The following is a 17,226-nucleotide window of genomic DNA, read 5'->3' on the forward strand; positions in this document are numbered from 1 at the left end:
GTTCTTTCTAACATACTTCTTCTTATTTTGATCCAGAATATAAACATCAAATGTTATTTTGAAGGTGGTCTATGATCACTTCTCGGCCTTTTGGCTAAGATCAAGTGTAGAAGGTGGTCTATGGTTGTGTATTCCATGGTAGAGCAAGAGAAGCCTACTGGGTGTAATCAAAATAGAAGCTTCTAGCAGGCCTATGGCCACTGGTCCCCTTGGGTTTCATGCCATGTGCTATTTAAGGCTTATGGGCTTCTTTTTGTACTCCTTCTTCCAATGTTTTTTAGCTGATGACCAAAAATTTTCAGTGTTTTGAGGAGGGGTTACTTAGAGGTTGCCCACAGGGACACAATCTTGCCATGAGTCCTTCCGTTTCAGTATGTCATCCCAAGATATCATAAAACATCATTCAAACTCAGCACATCTCATGCCAGGACATCCTTTGGCACGTCTTCACAATGCCCAGACTGTATGCATTTAGCAGCCTTGCAGAAAGTATTCTGTTACTCATCCTGTCTTAGTGAGTTCAGAGTTCTGTGCCGAAATCCAGTTTCTATAGTAACCTGCATCACCAACCTGAAAACAACTTCTTTGGCATTGAGACATTTTCTTAAATCCTAAACAACTTTAGCTTAATGGGAGATTTTAATTCCCTAGTCTTTGACCCCGCAGAATAAACAAACATTATCTGAGTGTTCAGGAAGCATAGGTAAGCATCTTCCAAAACTATAGAAATGACAGAGGTGGCTCTCGCCTAGATAGTCACCCAAGGTTTCTCTGTGTAGTTGGAGCATCCATATTCAGCCTTCTGGCCCAGGATATCTAACAGACTTTCCTATGAAGTAGGAACTTTGGAGGACTTGCTGACCTTCCTTGTTCCCAGCAAGCTTCGCACACTTGAAGCAAACTCCATAAGGAGGTTCTTCAATGCTCATCTTCTTTGAGACAGAACAGGGGTTACTGCCAGAAGGAATCCTGGCTCATTGTCCGAAAAGATCTTTTATTAAGAGAACATCATCAAATACCATTTTCTGTAGATCCTTAAGGTTTCTGAAGACCATCTATCGATAGTGTTCTATCTATAGCACATCTGAATAGGCAAACATTGTTTGATTCTAGCTATTGTATAAAGCTCAGAATAATAGTCCACCTTCCCAGACCTCAGGGACACCACAAGGAAATCCCCAAGCACACCAATATCTGTTTTTGGACTGCTTTCCCCAGTAAGAAGTATCAAGGAAGGACGTGTGTTAGTAGAGTGGAAGGTGACCTCCTTCCTAAGGAGCAAGTCTCGGACACTAGACAAATGCATATGAGCATAGGTGCTTGGAAGTTCAGAGGTATCAGATAACCCAGAGCTGAGGTCACAAGTGGTTGTGAGAATCTTGATGCGACGCGAGTCAACAAACTCAGAACCTGAACAAGAGTAGCACATGCTCATAACTGCTGAGCCATCTCTCCATCCCCATGAATCTCTTCTTTTATAATACACAGTCACTAATTCGGTAAATCATAACAACCTTGAAGATAACTACAAAAAGCTCTTCGGTTAGGCTACTTTCTGTTTGCTGTCATTTCGGGTTTGAACCATCCCATGATAACTCCTGTGTCAGTCTTCTTCAAGGCCCCATTGAAAGTTGGTGGAAGCATTAAGAGATGGGGCCTAGAGGGGGAATTTGGGTGAATGATGATAAGCCCTTGAAAGAGATACTACTTCCAGCCCTTCCAATACCTCTCTCCTTACTTCTTAGCCAGTTTGAGGTCAGCAGCTTACTTCCTATGATTTTCTTCTCCAATGTGCTGCACAGACACAGGAAACCAAATGTCTTATTCCCTGAGCTTAGGAGAGACATTTCTCATTCAAACCACGACAACTTGATTTTGTTTTTAATGCTTAACCTTGAATTTTATTAATCCAAAGTTTGTAGCAAACTGATCAGCCTTTAATACTTTCTAAATTTTTTATTTGTTTGTTTGTGGTAGGACATATTCACCACAGTACAGGAGTAAAGGGAGAAGATCAACTGGAAAAAGTTGGTTCTGGCCTACTATGTTGGTCCCAGGGATCAAACCCACCTTGTCAGGCTTGGTAGAAAGCACACCTCTCCACTGAGATATTTAACTGTCCCCTCCTTAAAGGTTTTACCTAAGTTGATTTTGAAAGTTAGTAGCCATGTGCTCTGAGGACACATGAATAAAATGAACACTGAACATTAGAGACCTCCTGAGGATGAGACAGTGGCCTTTGGAGAATATCTTACACCGTATCCAGCCCTGATATATTTTAGGAAAATACTCCTAAAATACCCCCAAGTAGCAGCATGAAACTACACACAACTTGATGCACCTGAATGTCAGAGTGCATCTGAGAGCATCAAAGAGTTGCTCTAGTGCTTCTCATGACGCAAAGGACATGAAGTGTGCATTCTGTTCATGATCTTGCACAGGGCAGTAGAAAACTCATTACAGCTTCGTTTTCAGTTCTCCGTCATTCTCGACCTGAGGACTTCCATGCACATCTGTGCACTCACTTTTCTTCACTGTGATCTTCATCTCTGCAAGTTCAGTTTCTGAAGAGTCGATTTCCCCCGGGAACTGGAATTTCCTCATAAGTATCAGAATGAAGAGTGCAGGGAGATAGCTTGATCCTCTTAGAGCTGCAGGCAACACTAGGTAAATGCCTATTGAAAAAATTAATCTATAATATATCTTTTTTTTCCTTCTTTTTTTATTTTTTTTTTTTTATTTTTTTATTAACTTGAATTTGTCTTATATACATTTCAATTAAGGTTCTTTCCGGTTTCCAAACATCCCCTCCCCCTCCCCTTATGGGTGTTCCTCCTGACCCCTCCCCCATTGCCGCCCTCCCTGCAACAGTCTAGTTCACTGGGGTTCAGTATTAGCAGTGATCCAGGCTTCCCCTTCCACTGGTGCTCCACTAGGTCTATATTACATCTTAATGTGTTCAGTGAAAGCCAACTTTATATATTCCTACAAACCCTTTATTCTCCAAATAAAAATATTAGGTTATTATTTTTCCCATGTACTTTATGTAATCTACTTTGCTGAATTGTTTATTCTGTTAATATGTCAAAAAAAAGTTTCATCATGAAAGTTTAAATGCATTTTCTTAATTTTTCTGATTAACAGTTTCTATTTCCATCCTGAATGGATTTGCAGCAATTATAGAAATACATCTCTAGGTGTGTCAGTGAGTATGGTTTCAGAGAGATTTAGTTGATGACTAAATTGTCACCATGAGTGTGAGCACCACATGCTGGGCTTTTAGCACTCAGCACTTTCTAATGGAGCATTCAATGAGACCAAAGTCCTCATACTCCAGCGTCATTACTTCATATTAGGTCACCATGCATCCTCTGCCATTATCGCCATTAGGTAATTTTACTCCGAGCAGCACCATGAAACTACACACAACTTGATGCACCTGAATCTCAGAGGGCCGGCTCTCTAGTCTCTTGGTTCTTAGGGGTAACAGCTCCAGTTACTTCTGTGTGGCAACATCCTCTGCCTTAGTGACACTCTCAGTGGGTTTGTACCAAAATCTCTTGACTGAGACAAGTTGCATTCATGAGGCCACTAGACACTAAAAGTACAGTGGAACATGTATAGATTCCCAGAGATGAGACCAATAGTAAAATTTAGATAGCAGGCTCCTTTTCAAAATAGCCCATGGGTTTCTCATCTATTCAAGCTGCAAGCATGAGAGGTCTCTGAACATTCCACAACCTAGAATGCTAGAATCCACGCTGCCTGGATGTGGTGGGATTCTGTCACCCTAAATGCTGCAGAAGGGCAGAGTCCCTCCTCTCTGTCCATAAATATGGAGTTGTAGGAAATGAGAGAATTTGCTCCCACATACAATGCCCTTGTTCCAGGTCTCTGTATTTTGCTGTTTTGTTTATCTCCAATGTTCTGCCATGATAGATTGACTCAAGATGCAGCAATGCCCTCCTGTTCCAGAGCCTCTATGCAGAATACCTGCTCCTTTTATAAAGTATTGTGGAGGGTTTGGTTAGGAAACCCACTAAGGTTTAAATTTATTAAGTACTTTTAAAATAATGGGAATATATTAAAATATATAAGTAGGGAATTATACCATCCATGTGCATTCTAAAAACGATATCTTATCACTCAAGAGAATGTTAGATATGAATGGAGATATTTTATATACTACATAAGTAAGTCTCAAAAGTTACATTTACCTGAAGTTATTTATATTGTACATCCTGCATGCCCCTGGCTCACCACATTTCAGAGTTCCCCAATGTAAACAGGTTCTGTCTATCAAAGCGCCAAAGTAAATGGGTGCCGGAATGCCAGCTGCAATGAAGAGAGAAAGACAAACAGCTCATGGACAGGAAGAAAGAAAAGAGAAAGATGTGCTATTTTATTTGGAAGTACTTCTGTGTGTGTGTGCGTGTGTGTGTGTGTGTGTGTGGTAATATATGTACTGTAATATATAGGAATATGTATTGGAATATACATATATATGACTCTAAACTTACTTTTAGGAATTATAAGTTAATATAAACATTTTAGATCACAAAAATGAAAACTATGTATAAGGTGCTAAGAAATCATTCATTAAGTTCATAATCATGAACCTCATGTATTTTCTAAAATGTTTTCTACTAGTTTTCTGTGTTTTTGACAGCACAGAACTCCCTGCCGTGCTGTAAGCAACCTACCTGATTGTGCCCACAAAAATATTTAAGAAATACCTTGTTCATGGATTCCTTTGCTTTCTAGCTACAAATATCATAAAACCGCCCACATATTGGAACATGATATTTTGATGACCTGAGTCCGTGTGCCCAAGTAATTGTCACTCACATTAGATTCTAGAAGAAACCCTTATTCCCTTTAAAGTGAGAGTTGTGTTTTGCATTGACAAGATAGTTACTATCTTCTTATTCATATAAAACTAATCAGGTTACTAAGCACTTAATATTGGTTTGATATGTTAGCAAAATTCTTCATACCGAATACTCTTGTGCAAAATGCATGTAATCCAATTCCAAGCGACTTCTCTTCAGGCTTGATACACCTGAAAAAATACATACACATATACACACATACATACACATATACATACATAAAATTACATCCTGCGAATCTCTACCTGCCCTAGCATCCTCCCAATGGCAGTGGTACTTCTAATGCTAAGCTTTTTATCCTGAAGTAATGACGATACAGCCCTACCTCTGTCACTCTGAGATTTCTGAAAGCTGTCCTTGGACCTCCACAAGTCTAGAGAAGGTTGAGCCCTTTAAAAGTTAGAAATCGTCTGCTAACCTAGATGAATAGTTTCCTTGTTTCCATGGCAACCACCATGCAATACCCACCATAATGGATCCAAATCTTTAAAGCCACAAACTGAATACATCTTTCTTCAAGTTGTTCGCTAGGCATGTTGCCATGTTGTTTAAAGACCAAACACATTATATAAAAACTCAAGATATGATAAAGGTAGTCATACAGATAAATAAAAAACGTCCATCACATAGGCTATAACATTTTTAAAAATAACTTTGTTATATGGAGTTAAACATTTAGACATTTGTCTTTCCTGTGCTGCCTAAAAAAGTAGATTCGAGGTGGTTTTGAAAATTACAAAGTGGAGCCCTATAAAGCTATAAGGATAAAAACTAAAAAATATTCTTAAAAATAGGAATATGACAGCTTTTATAAAATGTGGTCTTCTCCCACCAAATACACACATTTATATAAGAAAATCATAATATATGCAATTGTTGGGATTTTGTTTTTGAAGTAATTCCATGAAAGAGTTCAAGAAAGCACAACAAACTAGAAAATTAATGTTATCATGCCAACATAATACTGTATCATCCATCATTTACATTGCAACCTTGAAATTCAGCAAGAATGAACAAAGAAGTGTGGGAAAAATAATTTGAATACACCTCAACCTCATTACATTAAAAAAATTGTATGATAAGGCCTACACGATGGCTCAATGGGTAAAGTTACTTGCCACAGAGACTGACAAACTGAGTTCAATGTGTAGAACCAACATGGTGGAAAATGAACCATTACCTGTGAAGCGTCCTCTCACTTCAACATTCATAGCATAGCATACAAACACACACACACACTCATATATGCACAAGATGTTTCAAATGATCATACATTAAAACATCAATGAGCCAAGTTTTTGTTTGTTTGTTTTTCCCTCAGTGGAAGAGTCAACATCAGAAAGTAAGATAATTGGGAACTGAGTGAGGGCTGAAAGTGGGTACAGGTGCACTGTAAACATGAGAGCATCTCTTGAGAGCATGTTTGGAGGTTCTAACAGGAGAGTTCAGCTGCTCACCTGCCCTTTACCCATGACCTTCCTCCTTATGAGGAAAGTCATCCTTTATCAACTGATCATGCAGCTTTGGAACTGACATATCTGGAGTAGTGAGGAGAAAAGAGACACCACTTAGCCCCATCAGCTGAATCTGCCAGGCACATGATGGGGTAATAGAAGTCACAGTGAAATGCCCCTCACTTGCTTGAATAAATCTTAAGAACTTGCAATATCCTTTGCTGTTATCTGTCTTTGAGCATACGAATTAGAACAAGGCATATACCAAATCTCCATTTTTGCAAATATATGAACATTAAATCTTACGATAGAAAATAAATATATAAGGACATATATGTAGCCTATTCCAGTGAGTGTGTATGAGTAAACTCAGAGGAAAGGAAGAACAAAGGGGAGGGAAGGAAAGAGAAGAGAATAGGAGGGGTAGGGGAAGGAAGGGGAAGAAAGGAAAGGGGAAGCAAAGAGAGGAGAGGAGAGGAAAGGAGAGGAGAAGAGAAGAGAAGAGAAGAGAAGAGAAGAGAAGAGAAGAGAAGAGAAGAGAAGAGAAGAGAAGAGAAGAGAAGAGAAGGAAAGAGAAGAAGAAGGAAGCAGAAGCTATGGAGAAGGAAAGGAGAAAGGGATTTGGAAAAGGAGGAGAGTGGGGTGCAGAGGGAATGTGGGCAAGGAATCAGAAAAACATGGGGAAAGGGAAAAGTGATAAACTTAGTCCAGTGTATTAGGATAAAATTTGTATGTATAAATGAGTTACACATCATGGTGAACTCAACTTGCCTCTGAATTCTAATGAGACAAGAAAAGGCAGGTTGAACTGTTTCCCCATTGTTGGTGGGTGCAGAGTTCACTAGACTAGAAGGAACACCTGTTAAGAAAATGAACTTTGAAACTTGGCTCTGCAACTTCCTCAGTTTAGGTTAGAATTGGGCATCTATCGTTGCATTCAAGTACCTCCTCCTCATTAGAGATTACCTGTTACCGAATTCATGTTTTTTGTAAAAGACAGAATGAGCTCAGGTTGTCAAGGGAGCCTGGTCCTTTTACACAAAGAATTTCACACTCTGCCAGTCAGTTAGCTAAGTGGCAACTACTCTCCACCTGTCAAAAGAAGATGTCCATTCATGGGCTTAAAATAAAGGATAAATATGGGAACAGGAAAGAAGGAAAATACCAGCAAACTTGAAAGCATTGTTAAATTTAGCCGTGTGTATGAGTAAGAGTATCAACAGAGGTACGTTAGAACATTGGGGTTCTAGGAACCATGACTCCAAGGGCCTTTCTCAGAAAAAGAAATTTAATAAATGACCCAAAAAGAAATCTAAATGTAATCTGTTGGTTGCTTAATGGGTAAACACACTTACCACAAAAGCTTAATGACCTGAGTTTAATCCACAGAATCCAAGAATATATGTTTAAAAGTTAAAAGTGAAAACATTGATTCAATGTTATGCATCTATAATCTAAGTACCCCTCACCCCAGTGAAATAGGAGGAGAAACAGAATTACTTGGGAACTCGAGGGCCAGGTATGCGGGAGTGCACAAGCAGTGCAGAAGCAGAAATCAGAAGAGAAACCCTGCCTACAAAACAACATGAAAAGAGAGAACTGATTGTCCAACATTCTGACCAAACCGTGTTTGTACTATAGTGCCACATGGGACCCCTCCTCCACACACACACACACACACACACACACACACACACACACACACACACACACACATTCAGGAATTTAACCCAGCAACATGGCTGCTCTGGCAAGAAATCATATGTGAAGACTTTCTAGGTCTGAATGATCCAGCTAGAATGATATGCCTTAATCCCTCTGGCTGGATTATAAAACACACACTTAGTACACACGGTTATGGTAATGTTCGTTTGAAGAAGGAAGCAGCCATGTTGGAAAGTGACATCTACTTGAGGAGCAGACAAAGTGACAAATCAGAGAAAGATTTAACAGAACGAGTCAGAGACAGGACACACCCAACTCTAACAAGAACAGCACAGGAGAGATGACTTAAGAGAGCAAGCAGCACAGAGAAAGAAGGCAGTTTTACAGAGATGGGTTACAGAGAGAAAAAGCTGAAGACAGAAGGAGGCAGAGAATGGGAAGGAGTAAATTGTCAAGAGTTAGTTTGAGGCCAAACAGGGCAATTCAATAAGAAGCTGAGAGAAGCCAGTTTGAATCAGTCAGCCGGGAGAGTTTTGAGACAGGACCGGTGAACTGGACCAACTATCCAGAGTTTACGAACTAGAAAGGGTGAGCTTATTTAGCAGTAAGTCTTCAGGAAGACAATTTCATTTTGTGAATAAAGGTCACTTTTATACAAATGCGCAAACACACACACACACGCACACACACACACACACACACACACACACACACGCACACACACACACACAAATCACAACATACTATCAAATATGAACATACTACAAAAAAGAGAGAAGGCCATAATGAAAGAGTTACCTATTACCTCAGAAGAACCATATACCCAGGTATGGCTGTGATCGAGTAGATGAAACTGCCAATTACTGACATGATTAGAAAGTACTGTAGCTTGTTAGCACACTCAGGGCCTTTTTTACATAACCCCAGGACTGCAGATGAATTTCCTGATGACCGGATGCAGCTGCAATTTTGAAACACCTGTCAAAAAAAGTGTCCCATTAAAGAAGCAGCTTATTAATAGGAACCTTCAGTACCTGCACAGCCTATTGGATAAAAATGAAGAGCGTTGGGTCAATAATATGACTCAGAGGAAGAGCACTCATCTAGTCTGAATGAGGACCTGCGTTTGAGTACGAATGCCATTAAATAAAAATACTAAATAAGTAAAACTCAGGCTACTTGTCCTCTTTATTTACATCTCTTTTTGACAATTCAGAACTTTATCACAAAATATTAAAGAAAAAGGTAGATTTTTTAAAATTGGTAATTTTTTCTAAATACACGGAGTAAACTTGCAAAAACTTCAATTATCCTGAAAGCAAACTATATTTTATTTCTTCATGTGTATTTAGTGGTTGGTTTTTTTCTTCTATGTGTGTGTATACATATATGTGCATATGTGTGTGCCACTGTCTACATGACGAAGTCAGAACAAAGTTATGGGGATTAATTCTCTCCCTCTACAGTGTGGGTATGCCAGGACAAATTTAAAGCTTTGTGGCAAATGCATTGAGCCAACATCCTAGCCTGCACATAGTTTTTTTTTTAAAGTAAATAAATATGGCTTTGTTTTATTTTACGTAGTAGTAAGCACTAAAACAACATGTATCTCAGACAGTTGGTGGGATAGTTAGGTGCTAACTCATAAACAAACCCATGTATCCAACAGAGGAGTTTGTCTAAGAAGTAAAGTCAATACTTATGTTCCCAGGTCTGATTAAGAGTGAAAATTCATATTTATTTTAATTATTTACAATCTCTCCATGTTATAACGTTTAGGGAAAGGAAAAAATGCTTGATTCCTTATTATACTGAATGGTCATGAGGTGGCTGGGGAGATGTAATAGTCAGCAATGTCCTGCACAAGCATGAGGACCTGTGTTCTCATCCCAGCACACATGGGAAAGGTGCATGAATGGAGGATGTGCTTGCAAAACTGGATCTGAAATTGACTACCTGAGTTCACTTCCCAAGAAGTCTAACAGAACCAGAAAATTCTTGACCAGTGAGATCATGTCTCAGAAGCACAAAGTGCATGGACTTGAGAGTCAACAACTGAGGTTGCCTTTTGGTCTCCATATGCACAGGTACCTTCCTACTGTGCACCTGCACACACACACACACACACACACACACACACACACACACACACTTTATAGTATAAAGTGTGCATACACAGAATAAACTGAGTTGTTCACAAAAAAATATTAATCTGTGTTAAGCATGACTGCTTTTTGCTTTTTAGCAGATGCAGGCTTAAATCATTAGCACATGTTAATACAGTACACAAACACTAAACACTGAAAGGATGTTTACCATGTTGGTTCCTGTTCCAACAGACTTCTCACAGCCTGCGAGGCAGGCGGACATGTATGCTAGGCCATTGTCTCCACACACTGGATCCCAGGAGTTCGTTGAGCAGCTACACCCTCTGTTGCAGTCAGCAAGGACCTTGTTCTCCACATACAGAGAGTGGTGAACTCTGCAATGATTTAAAATAATGGTATGGGAACTGAGAAACTTACTCAAGAACTTTACTTTCATAGTCGTCTCAACATATGCATACATACATATACATACACACACAGAAATAAAGAGGGGAGGGAAAGGAGGGGGGGAGAGGGAGAAGGAGAAGGGGGAGGGGGAGAGGGAGATGGAGAGGGAGAGTCTTTCCCTAGAGCAGAAACAGAAATATCCAAATATCAACATGTGGTCCCTATATTATGTCCTTGGCATGAGGAGTTATCTTTTCCAGTGGTCACATGATTCAAATCAGATGATAGATATACATACAACTTCCTATAACTTTATGTTTGAAATTATTTAAATCTTATAACTCTTAAGGGTTTTGAAGGAAATATTACTTTTAATATCTCTCTCTATGTCTCTCTCTTCATCTCGCTCATGTGTGAAAATTTGTGTTTTGTGTGTGTGTGTGTGTATGTGTGTGTGTGTATGTATGCATGTGAGTGTGTAGGCACATGTGTACATGCACATGCATTTGGATGTCACAAGATAAACATCCACCTTGTTTGAGACAAAGTCCCCCGTCGTTCAGTGTTCCAAAGCCTAATGAGCTGGCCCGTGAACTTTCAGAGGTTGGTTTAACTATGCTGCTCAGATCACAGGAGGAGCACAGAGATTCCAGGTACCTGTCAGGAGCCATTTAGAAGAAGCTAAAGCTATCAGTTGACTTTCCTAGAGATGGCCCATTGTCTTTCCCATGGTCTGAGAAGGGTGAGCTCTGAGAGGCAAGGTCCCAAGAGACTTCATCACAGGATGGCTTCTTACCGCTGATACATCTTTCCTGTCACTATTACAAAGAGTGAGGATCGCTTCTCGGCCTTTTGGCTAAGATCAAGTGTAGCAAAGAGTGAGGATTCCGGGACGTTAGCTCACCCTATTGAGCAACTCTCCTGCAGGTCAACATAAGGATGAACTTTCATGAATTAGCACTATTTAGATAAATTGATGATTTTATAGAATACCTGATTTGATACAAATAACTTTAGGAAGAAAGTTTTAAGAAATTGTTTTAGTTGTTTTGCTAGAAAGATGTAATAAAACTATAATCAAGAATAAAATGTGGCCCCCTGAAAAGGACTGAAGCCCTGAGGGCCAGCAGAAAGAATGGAAATAGACAACCTTGGAAGGTAAGAGGTTGGGAGGACCCTCCATAATGTACCAGAGACTCAAAAAGAGGAACCCCAGATGAAATGCTCTACAGTGGGGAGAGGGAACTTGTAGAGCCCACCTCCAGCAGAAAGACAGGGCATCAAGTGAGGGATGAGGTTGCTATTGCACAGTCCAAACTCTGACCCCTAATGGTTCCTGTTGGGAAGAACTGCAGGATCAAAAATGGAGAACTTGAGGAAAAGGAGGTCCAGTGACAGGACCAAAGTGGAATCCAGCTCAAGAGGAGGCTTCAAGGCCTGACAGCATTACTGAGGCTATGCAGCACTCACAAAAAGGGACTATCATGGCTGCCCTCAGGAAGACCCAACAAGCAGCTGGAAGAGTCAGATGCAGATATTTGCACCCAACCAATGGACAGAAGCCACTGACCCCTCTGGTTGAATTAGGGAAAAGCTGAAGGAAGCTGAGGAGGAGGGTGACCCTGTAGTAGGACCAGCAGGCTCAATTAACCTGGACCCCCAAGATCTCTTACACTGGATCACCAACCAGCAGCACACAACAGCTGAGATGAGGCCTCCAGCACAGATACAGCAGAGACTCCTGGGTCTGGGTTCAGTCAGAGAAGAGGGGCCTAACCCTCAAGAGACTGGAGGGCCCAAGGAGTTTAGAGGTCTGGTGGACTGGGAACATTCTTGTGGAGACAGGGGGTGGGGAGGAGGTATGGGATATGGAACAGTCGGAGGGTAGACCAGGAGGGGAATAAAATCTAGAGTGAAATGAAGGAAGGAAGGAAGGAAGGAAGGAAGGAAGGAAGGAAGGAAGGAAGGAAGGAAGGAAGGAAGTGTCCCCTTTTCGTAGAAGAGTAAGAATGCATAATAAGGAGAACAATGAGCTTTCACAATTACACCAAAAAGAGAAATCGACTTGGGACAAATTTATAATCAAAGGAAAACATTCATTCTCAGGTGAATGGAAGGACGAGGCACAGGTGTGCACTAGAGTAGGGAACGAGCATAAGAACCTGTCACTTTGCACCTAATGAACTTACAGAATGAAACGATGCTTCGAACTTAATATCAAAAGCCTCTTGTGACCCCCTTTTGTATAACATTGTGTCTATGAGGTAATTTTCTAAGAACCTTTGTCTATAAAAGGGTCAGAGCAAAGAAACAAAGTGCTGGCTTGGGGTGGGGTAGGGGTGTGTTCTCCACATCTGCCTATCCATCTCTCCAAATGTATGTGGGAGGTATTTAGGCATCTACCGAATGTATATATTTATATGTCTGTCTGTACATACGGGTGTCAGCTTATGTGTATGTATGTAAGCATGCATAAAACCATGCAGTTGATTGAGACAGGTGGGCAGATGACCAAAGTGTGTGTGTGTGTGTGTGTGTGTGTGTGTGTGTGTGTGTGTGTGTGTGTGTGTTGTGTGTGTGCCTATGCATAATTTGGTATAATGGATTTAATTCTTTTTTTTTTTCCCTCTCAGGTTCAAAAAGAGTTAAGGAGCCCCAAACCTCTTGCTGGGCAAAGGAGAGATCCTTGAGACAGAGAGGAAGGAAACCAGCCCTTACCAGCACAGATAGTAAGGGAGTTACAGAGTAAGAGTCTAGAGCTTATTTAAGCACAACTAATAAGATTATAAATCCTGGAATTCTCAGTCTTTGGCCTTCATCCAACGATGTGTCCCACCCAGTACCATTCCCCATAAGACCAGGGCAGGCCCCAGGCAGATACCCTACTATGCCAAGCTTCACATGCTCTCTGGAGACCTGAACTTGAGATTCCCTGTCTGTTCGGCAAGCACTCTTAAAGCTGTCTCATTAAGGGAGTACTAAACGCATGGATAATTTAGGCTAAAAGTTTCAGATTTACTTTTCTCTATTAGACTTTAAAGCAGACTAAGATATCACCATGACTCCACCCATATGTATGTGGAATCATAAACTTATTCACTGGTAGTCCCCAGACCCTTTTTATATACTTACAATTTGGACTGCTATGGAATTGATGGGTGGAAGGAAAATACAAGATAACCACAGATCGCTGCCACTAAGTTATAATAAAATGATCCAATCCTATATAACCCTTGGGGAAAATGGACTACCAATTGTGAAAACATTACGATGTTCATTAGGGAAAAAAAAACATACCCTTCATAAGAGGCAGTTAAGCCGGCAACTGGGAAGTTATCGCAGGTTATCATAAAGTGCAAGAAATACAGAAGGTACTCAAACAGGGAGAGGCAGAACGCCATGTACGCAGCTTTCTTGACAGTAATCTTGAACTTCTTCATAATAAAGCCAATAAGTAAATATCCAATGCATATTGGAGGTAAGTTATAAATACCTGTAAAGGCAAGTAAAGGCAAGTAAAATAGTATTTATCAAGCAGCAGATGTTATCAATTTATCTAATACATATTACTTAAGAAATGATTTAGCTCTAATATGCGAATGATCTTACACCCCACTCACTCACATATTATATACAAAGAGGTTTTCGAATGCTCTACAACATCACTTTAAAAACACAGTCAGCAATTATAATCATTTTCTATAAACTCTTATATAAACAGGTTATAAACACTTTATGAGCAACTTACACATGAATACAAGCACATGTACACACATACATTTACGATATTAGATGTTTCCTGTATTTCCTTTGACTTCGTACACTGGGAATTTGACTCAACTCTGGGTGATTTTTGAAGGTTGCCGCTGAGCCCATGGTTCTCAAGTATGGAATATTTTGTGTGTTGTTGATGCTGTCCAGCATTCTTACTCCCTGACCCTCTTTCCTCATATAAAAATCAACGGAAAGAAAGAAAGAAAGAAAGAAAGAAAGAAAGAAAGAGAGAGAGAGAGAGAGAGAGAGAGAGAGAGAGAGAGAGAGAGAGAGAGAGAGAGAGAGAGAGAGAGAGAGAAAGAAAGAGAGAGAGAGAAAGAAAGAGAGAGAGAAAGAAAGAGAGAGAAAAGAGAGAGAAAAGAAGGAAGAAAGGAAGGAAGAAAGGGAGGGAGGGAGAGAGGAAGGGATGGAGGAAAGAAAGAAAAAGAAAGAAAGGAAGGAGAGAAGAGAAGAGAAGAGAAGAGAAGAGAAGAGAAGAGAAGAGAAGAGAAGAGAAGAGAAGAGAAGAGAAGAGAAGATCTGCATAGGGTGGATTCACACAGCACCAGCACCAGGCTTAGAAGAACTTAACCAACCCTTGCACTTCCGCACCACTGCATTTAATTTTATACATCTGAGGGTGAGGACAGGGATTCAGACTTTCAGAGAATTCTAGATAACCTGGACTGTGCCAACCTGTAATTCTCCATTTTCAAGAGTAAAGTAGGATCCCTGGCTTTAGTGTACTAAAGAAAATGTGACTGCACAGACTCGTCAGACCAGCAGGGGTCTGAGCAACTATATTAGAAAAAATCTGGAGAGCAAGAACTGAAGCCCGGATGTAAAATGTGGAAATAAGATACAGAACCCCAGTGAGTTAACTCTCTATTCCTCTTTGAATTTACATGTTGCCTGTCTGAAAATTGATTGATAAGAGCGTCCCTCAAGATTGCGATAACTATGATGATTTCCCCTTCTGCCTGGAGAGGGATCAGAGAGGGTATTTCTGGTCACCTCCTTTCCCTATCCTTTCTTGATGTCCCTGGAGACTGGAAAGAAGAAAGTTGCAAGAGTGTCCCAACAGATTTCAATCTTGTTGTCGTCACCTAGTCCTGTCACCTTACTGTTTATCATGCCATTATGCAATGGGGAAATACACTAGAGAAATAACAAGCATACATACCCATGAGAAGGACCACCTCTGCAGTGGATTTCCCATATTGCTGTTCCAGGTATTTGGGCAAGAAGGTAAACATATTAATAAATGCATTTATCTGGAGCACACTCGTAAGGATGAGAAGCATGTAAATCGGATTGCAGGAGAGGCTCTTCATGAATGGCAAGAAATCTAAAACAAAAGAGCTAACTTGACCTTGCATTTCATGTGCAGTGTTCTCCTAAAATCTTCTTACACATTCTGTGCTATGAGACAAACCCATTTGATAGATCTTTACCCCTTTGGGGCTAAAGTTCTTTTTTTTCCTTTCTTTTAATAGATATTTTCTTTATTTACTTTTCAAATATTGTCCCCCTTCCCCAGTTTCCCCTCTGGAAACCGCTTACCCTATACCCCTGCCCCCCACTTCAGTGAGGGTGCTACCACTACCCACCAACCACTCCCTCCCTCCTCCCTGTCCTTACATTCCCCTACACTGGGGCATTGAGCCTTCACAAGACCAAGGGCCTCTCCTCCCATTGATGCCCTACAAAGATATCCTCTGCTACATATGCAGCTGGAGCCATGGGTTGCTCTCTGTGTACTCTTTGGTTAGTGGTCTAGTTCCTAGGAGCTCTGGGGGGTCTGATTGGCTGACATTGTTGTTCTTCCTATGGAGTTGCAAACCCCTTCAGCTCCTTCAGTTCTTTCTCTATCTCTTCCATTTGGGTTCCTGTGCTCAGTTCAATGGTTGGCTGTGAACATCCACCTCTGTATTTGTCAGGCTCTAGCAGAGCCTCTTAGGAAACAGCTATATCAGGCTCCTGTCAGCAAGCACTGGTTTGCATCCACAATAGTGTCTGGGTTTGGTGACTGTATATGGGATTGATCCTCCGGTGAGGCAATATATCCTTGTTTTAGTCACTTTGAAGTTAGTGACATAACAGGCTGTATGTGAATCAGAACACTATTGTACCAGCAAGTAAATCTATAAGGAGATAGATTCAAGTCTGTGGCCACGCTCCTTCATTTCTTTTTCTCCTTTCTTTCTATTAATGTCCTTCATACACAAGAGAGTGAGTAGTCTGTTCTCTGGAATCTGCAAGAGACTTGCTTTGATGAAGGTTGAGTATAAACACTGATGCTATCACTCTGTGGTGTAAGAATGGATATGCTAGCAGCTTAGGAAGGCTGTTGGTATCACACTGCTGCCCAGACAACCGCAGCATCTTACCAGCACTAGACAACAGGCGGTGCATTAAAATCACCTAGTGATTCTCATAAACATCTCAACATGGGGATCTCACTGTAGGTAATGCTGACTCAGTTGGTGCATACCAAGTACCTTCCTAGTGACTTAGCCGAAACTGTTCCCTGTTTAAGAAGTGAGAGCCAAGTTTGTATCCTGTCTGAAACTCACACTTCATAGTCTCTTCCCTCCATAGGCCTTCATGTCTACTGTCTCGACTTGTGAATTTTATGCTATCCTTCATAAATTGTCTAAAATACTATTGGGAGAAAACTATCACGAAGATACCATTTAGAAGAAGAGGCGGAACAGTTTAATGAAAAGAAATGGACTGTAATGGCAAAAGCCATCGTTATGAGTGAGATGGTTGCAGTCTGTATTCCTGGGAGCTTTGGAACTCACTCATGACTGTTGAAATCCCTGTCCTCCTAATCGAGTCTCCACAGCTCACAAGTGTCTTCTCTATGTCTTACTCTCTACAAAGCTCTTTCCTAGTTTGAGTTTAGGTTGATCTGGTATTCAAGTCACACAGTAGAAAGCCACATTTCCCTTTCAACACCCA

The 17,226-nt window shown here is 40.6% G+C and overlaps 1 protein-coding gene across 1 annotated transcript; it reads right to left on the reverse strand.

The window, feature by feature from the left end:
* Positions 1-1,873: 1,873 nt before the first annotated feature.
* On the reverse strand, positions 1,874-16,916 carry LOC116903709 (solute carrier organic anion transporter family member 1A5). The gene is made up of 9 exons (XM_032906382.1): positions 16,836-16,916; positions 15,443-15,607; positions 13,804-13,999; positions 10,328-10,493; positions 8,817-8,989; positions 4,998-5,062; positions 4,218-4,335; positions 4,112-4,125; positions 1,874-2,675 (listed from the first exon to the last, which is right to left on the reverse strand). Exons 1-9 carry the CDS (start codon positions 16,906-16,908, stop codon positions 2,458-2,460), a joined length of 1,188 nt encoding a protein of 395 aa, XP_032762273.1. The 5' UTR covers positions 16,909-16,916; the 3' UTR covers positions 1,874-2,457.
* Positions 16,917-17,226: the final 310 nt, after the last annotated feature.

The sequence above is a fragment of the Rattus rattus genome, chromosome 6 (genome assembly GCF_011064425.1).
Source record: "Rattus rattus isolate New Zealand chromosome 6, Rrattus_CSIRO_v1, whole genome shotgun sequence".
In the NCBI taxonomy this organism is placed as follows: Eukaryota; Metazoa; Chordata; class Mammalia; order Rodentia; family Muridae; genus Rattus; species Rattus rattus.

What these genes read in the sequence shown, in the direction of transcription:
- LOC116903709 (XM_032906382.1), bottom strand. Translation starts at nt 16,908, where the DNA reads ATGAAGGATAGCATAAAATTCACAAGTCGAGACAGTAGACATGAAGGC. An exon ending in AGAGGTGGTCCTTCTCATGG is followed by an intron (nt 14,000 to 15,442) that starts GTATGTATGCTT and finishes TTGCCTTTACAG; the next exon opens with GTATTTATAACTTACCTCCA. An exon ending in TTAACTGCCTCTTATGAAGG is followed by an intron (nt 10,494 to 13,803) that starts GTATGTTTTTTT and finishes AAATCATTGCAG; the next exon opens with AGTTCACCACTCTCTGTATG.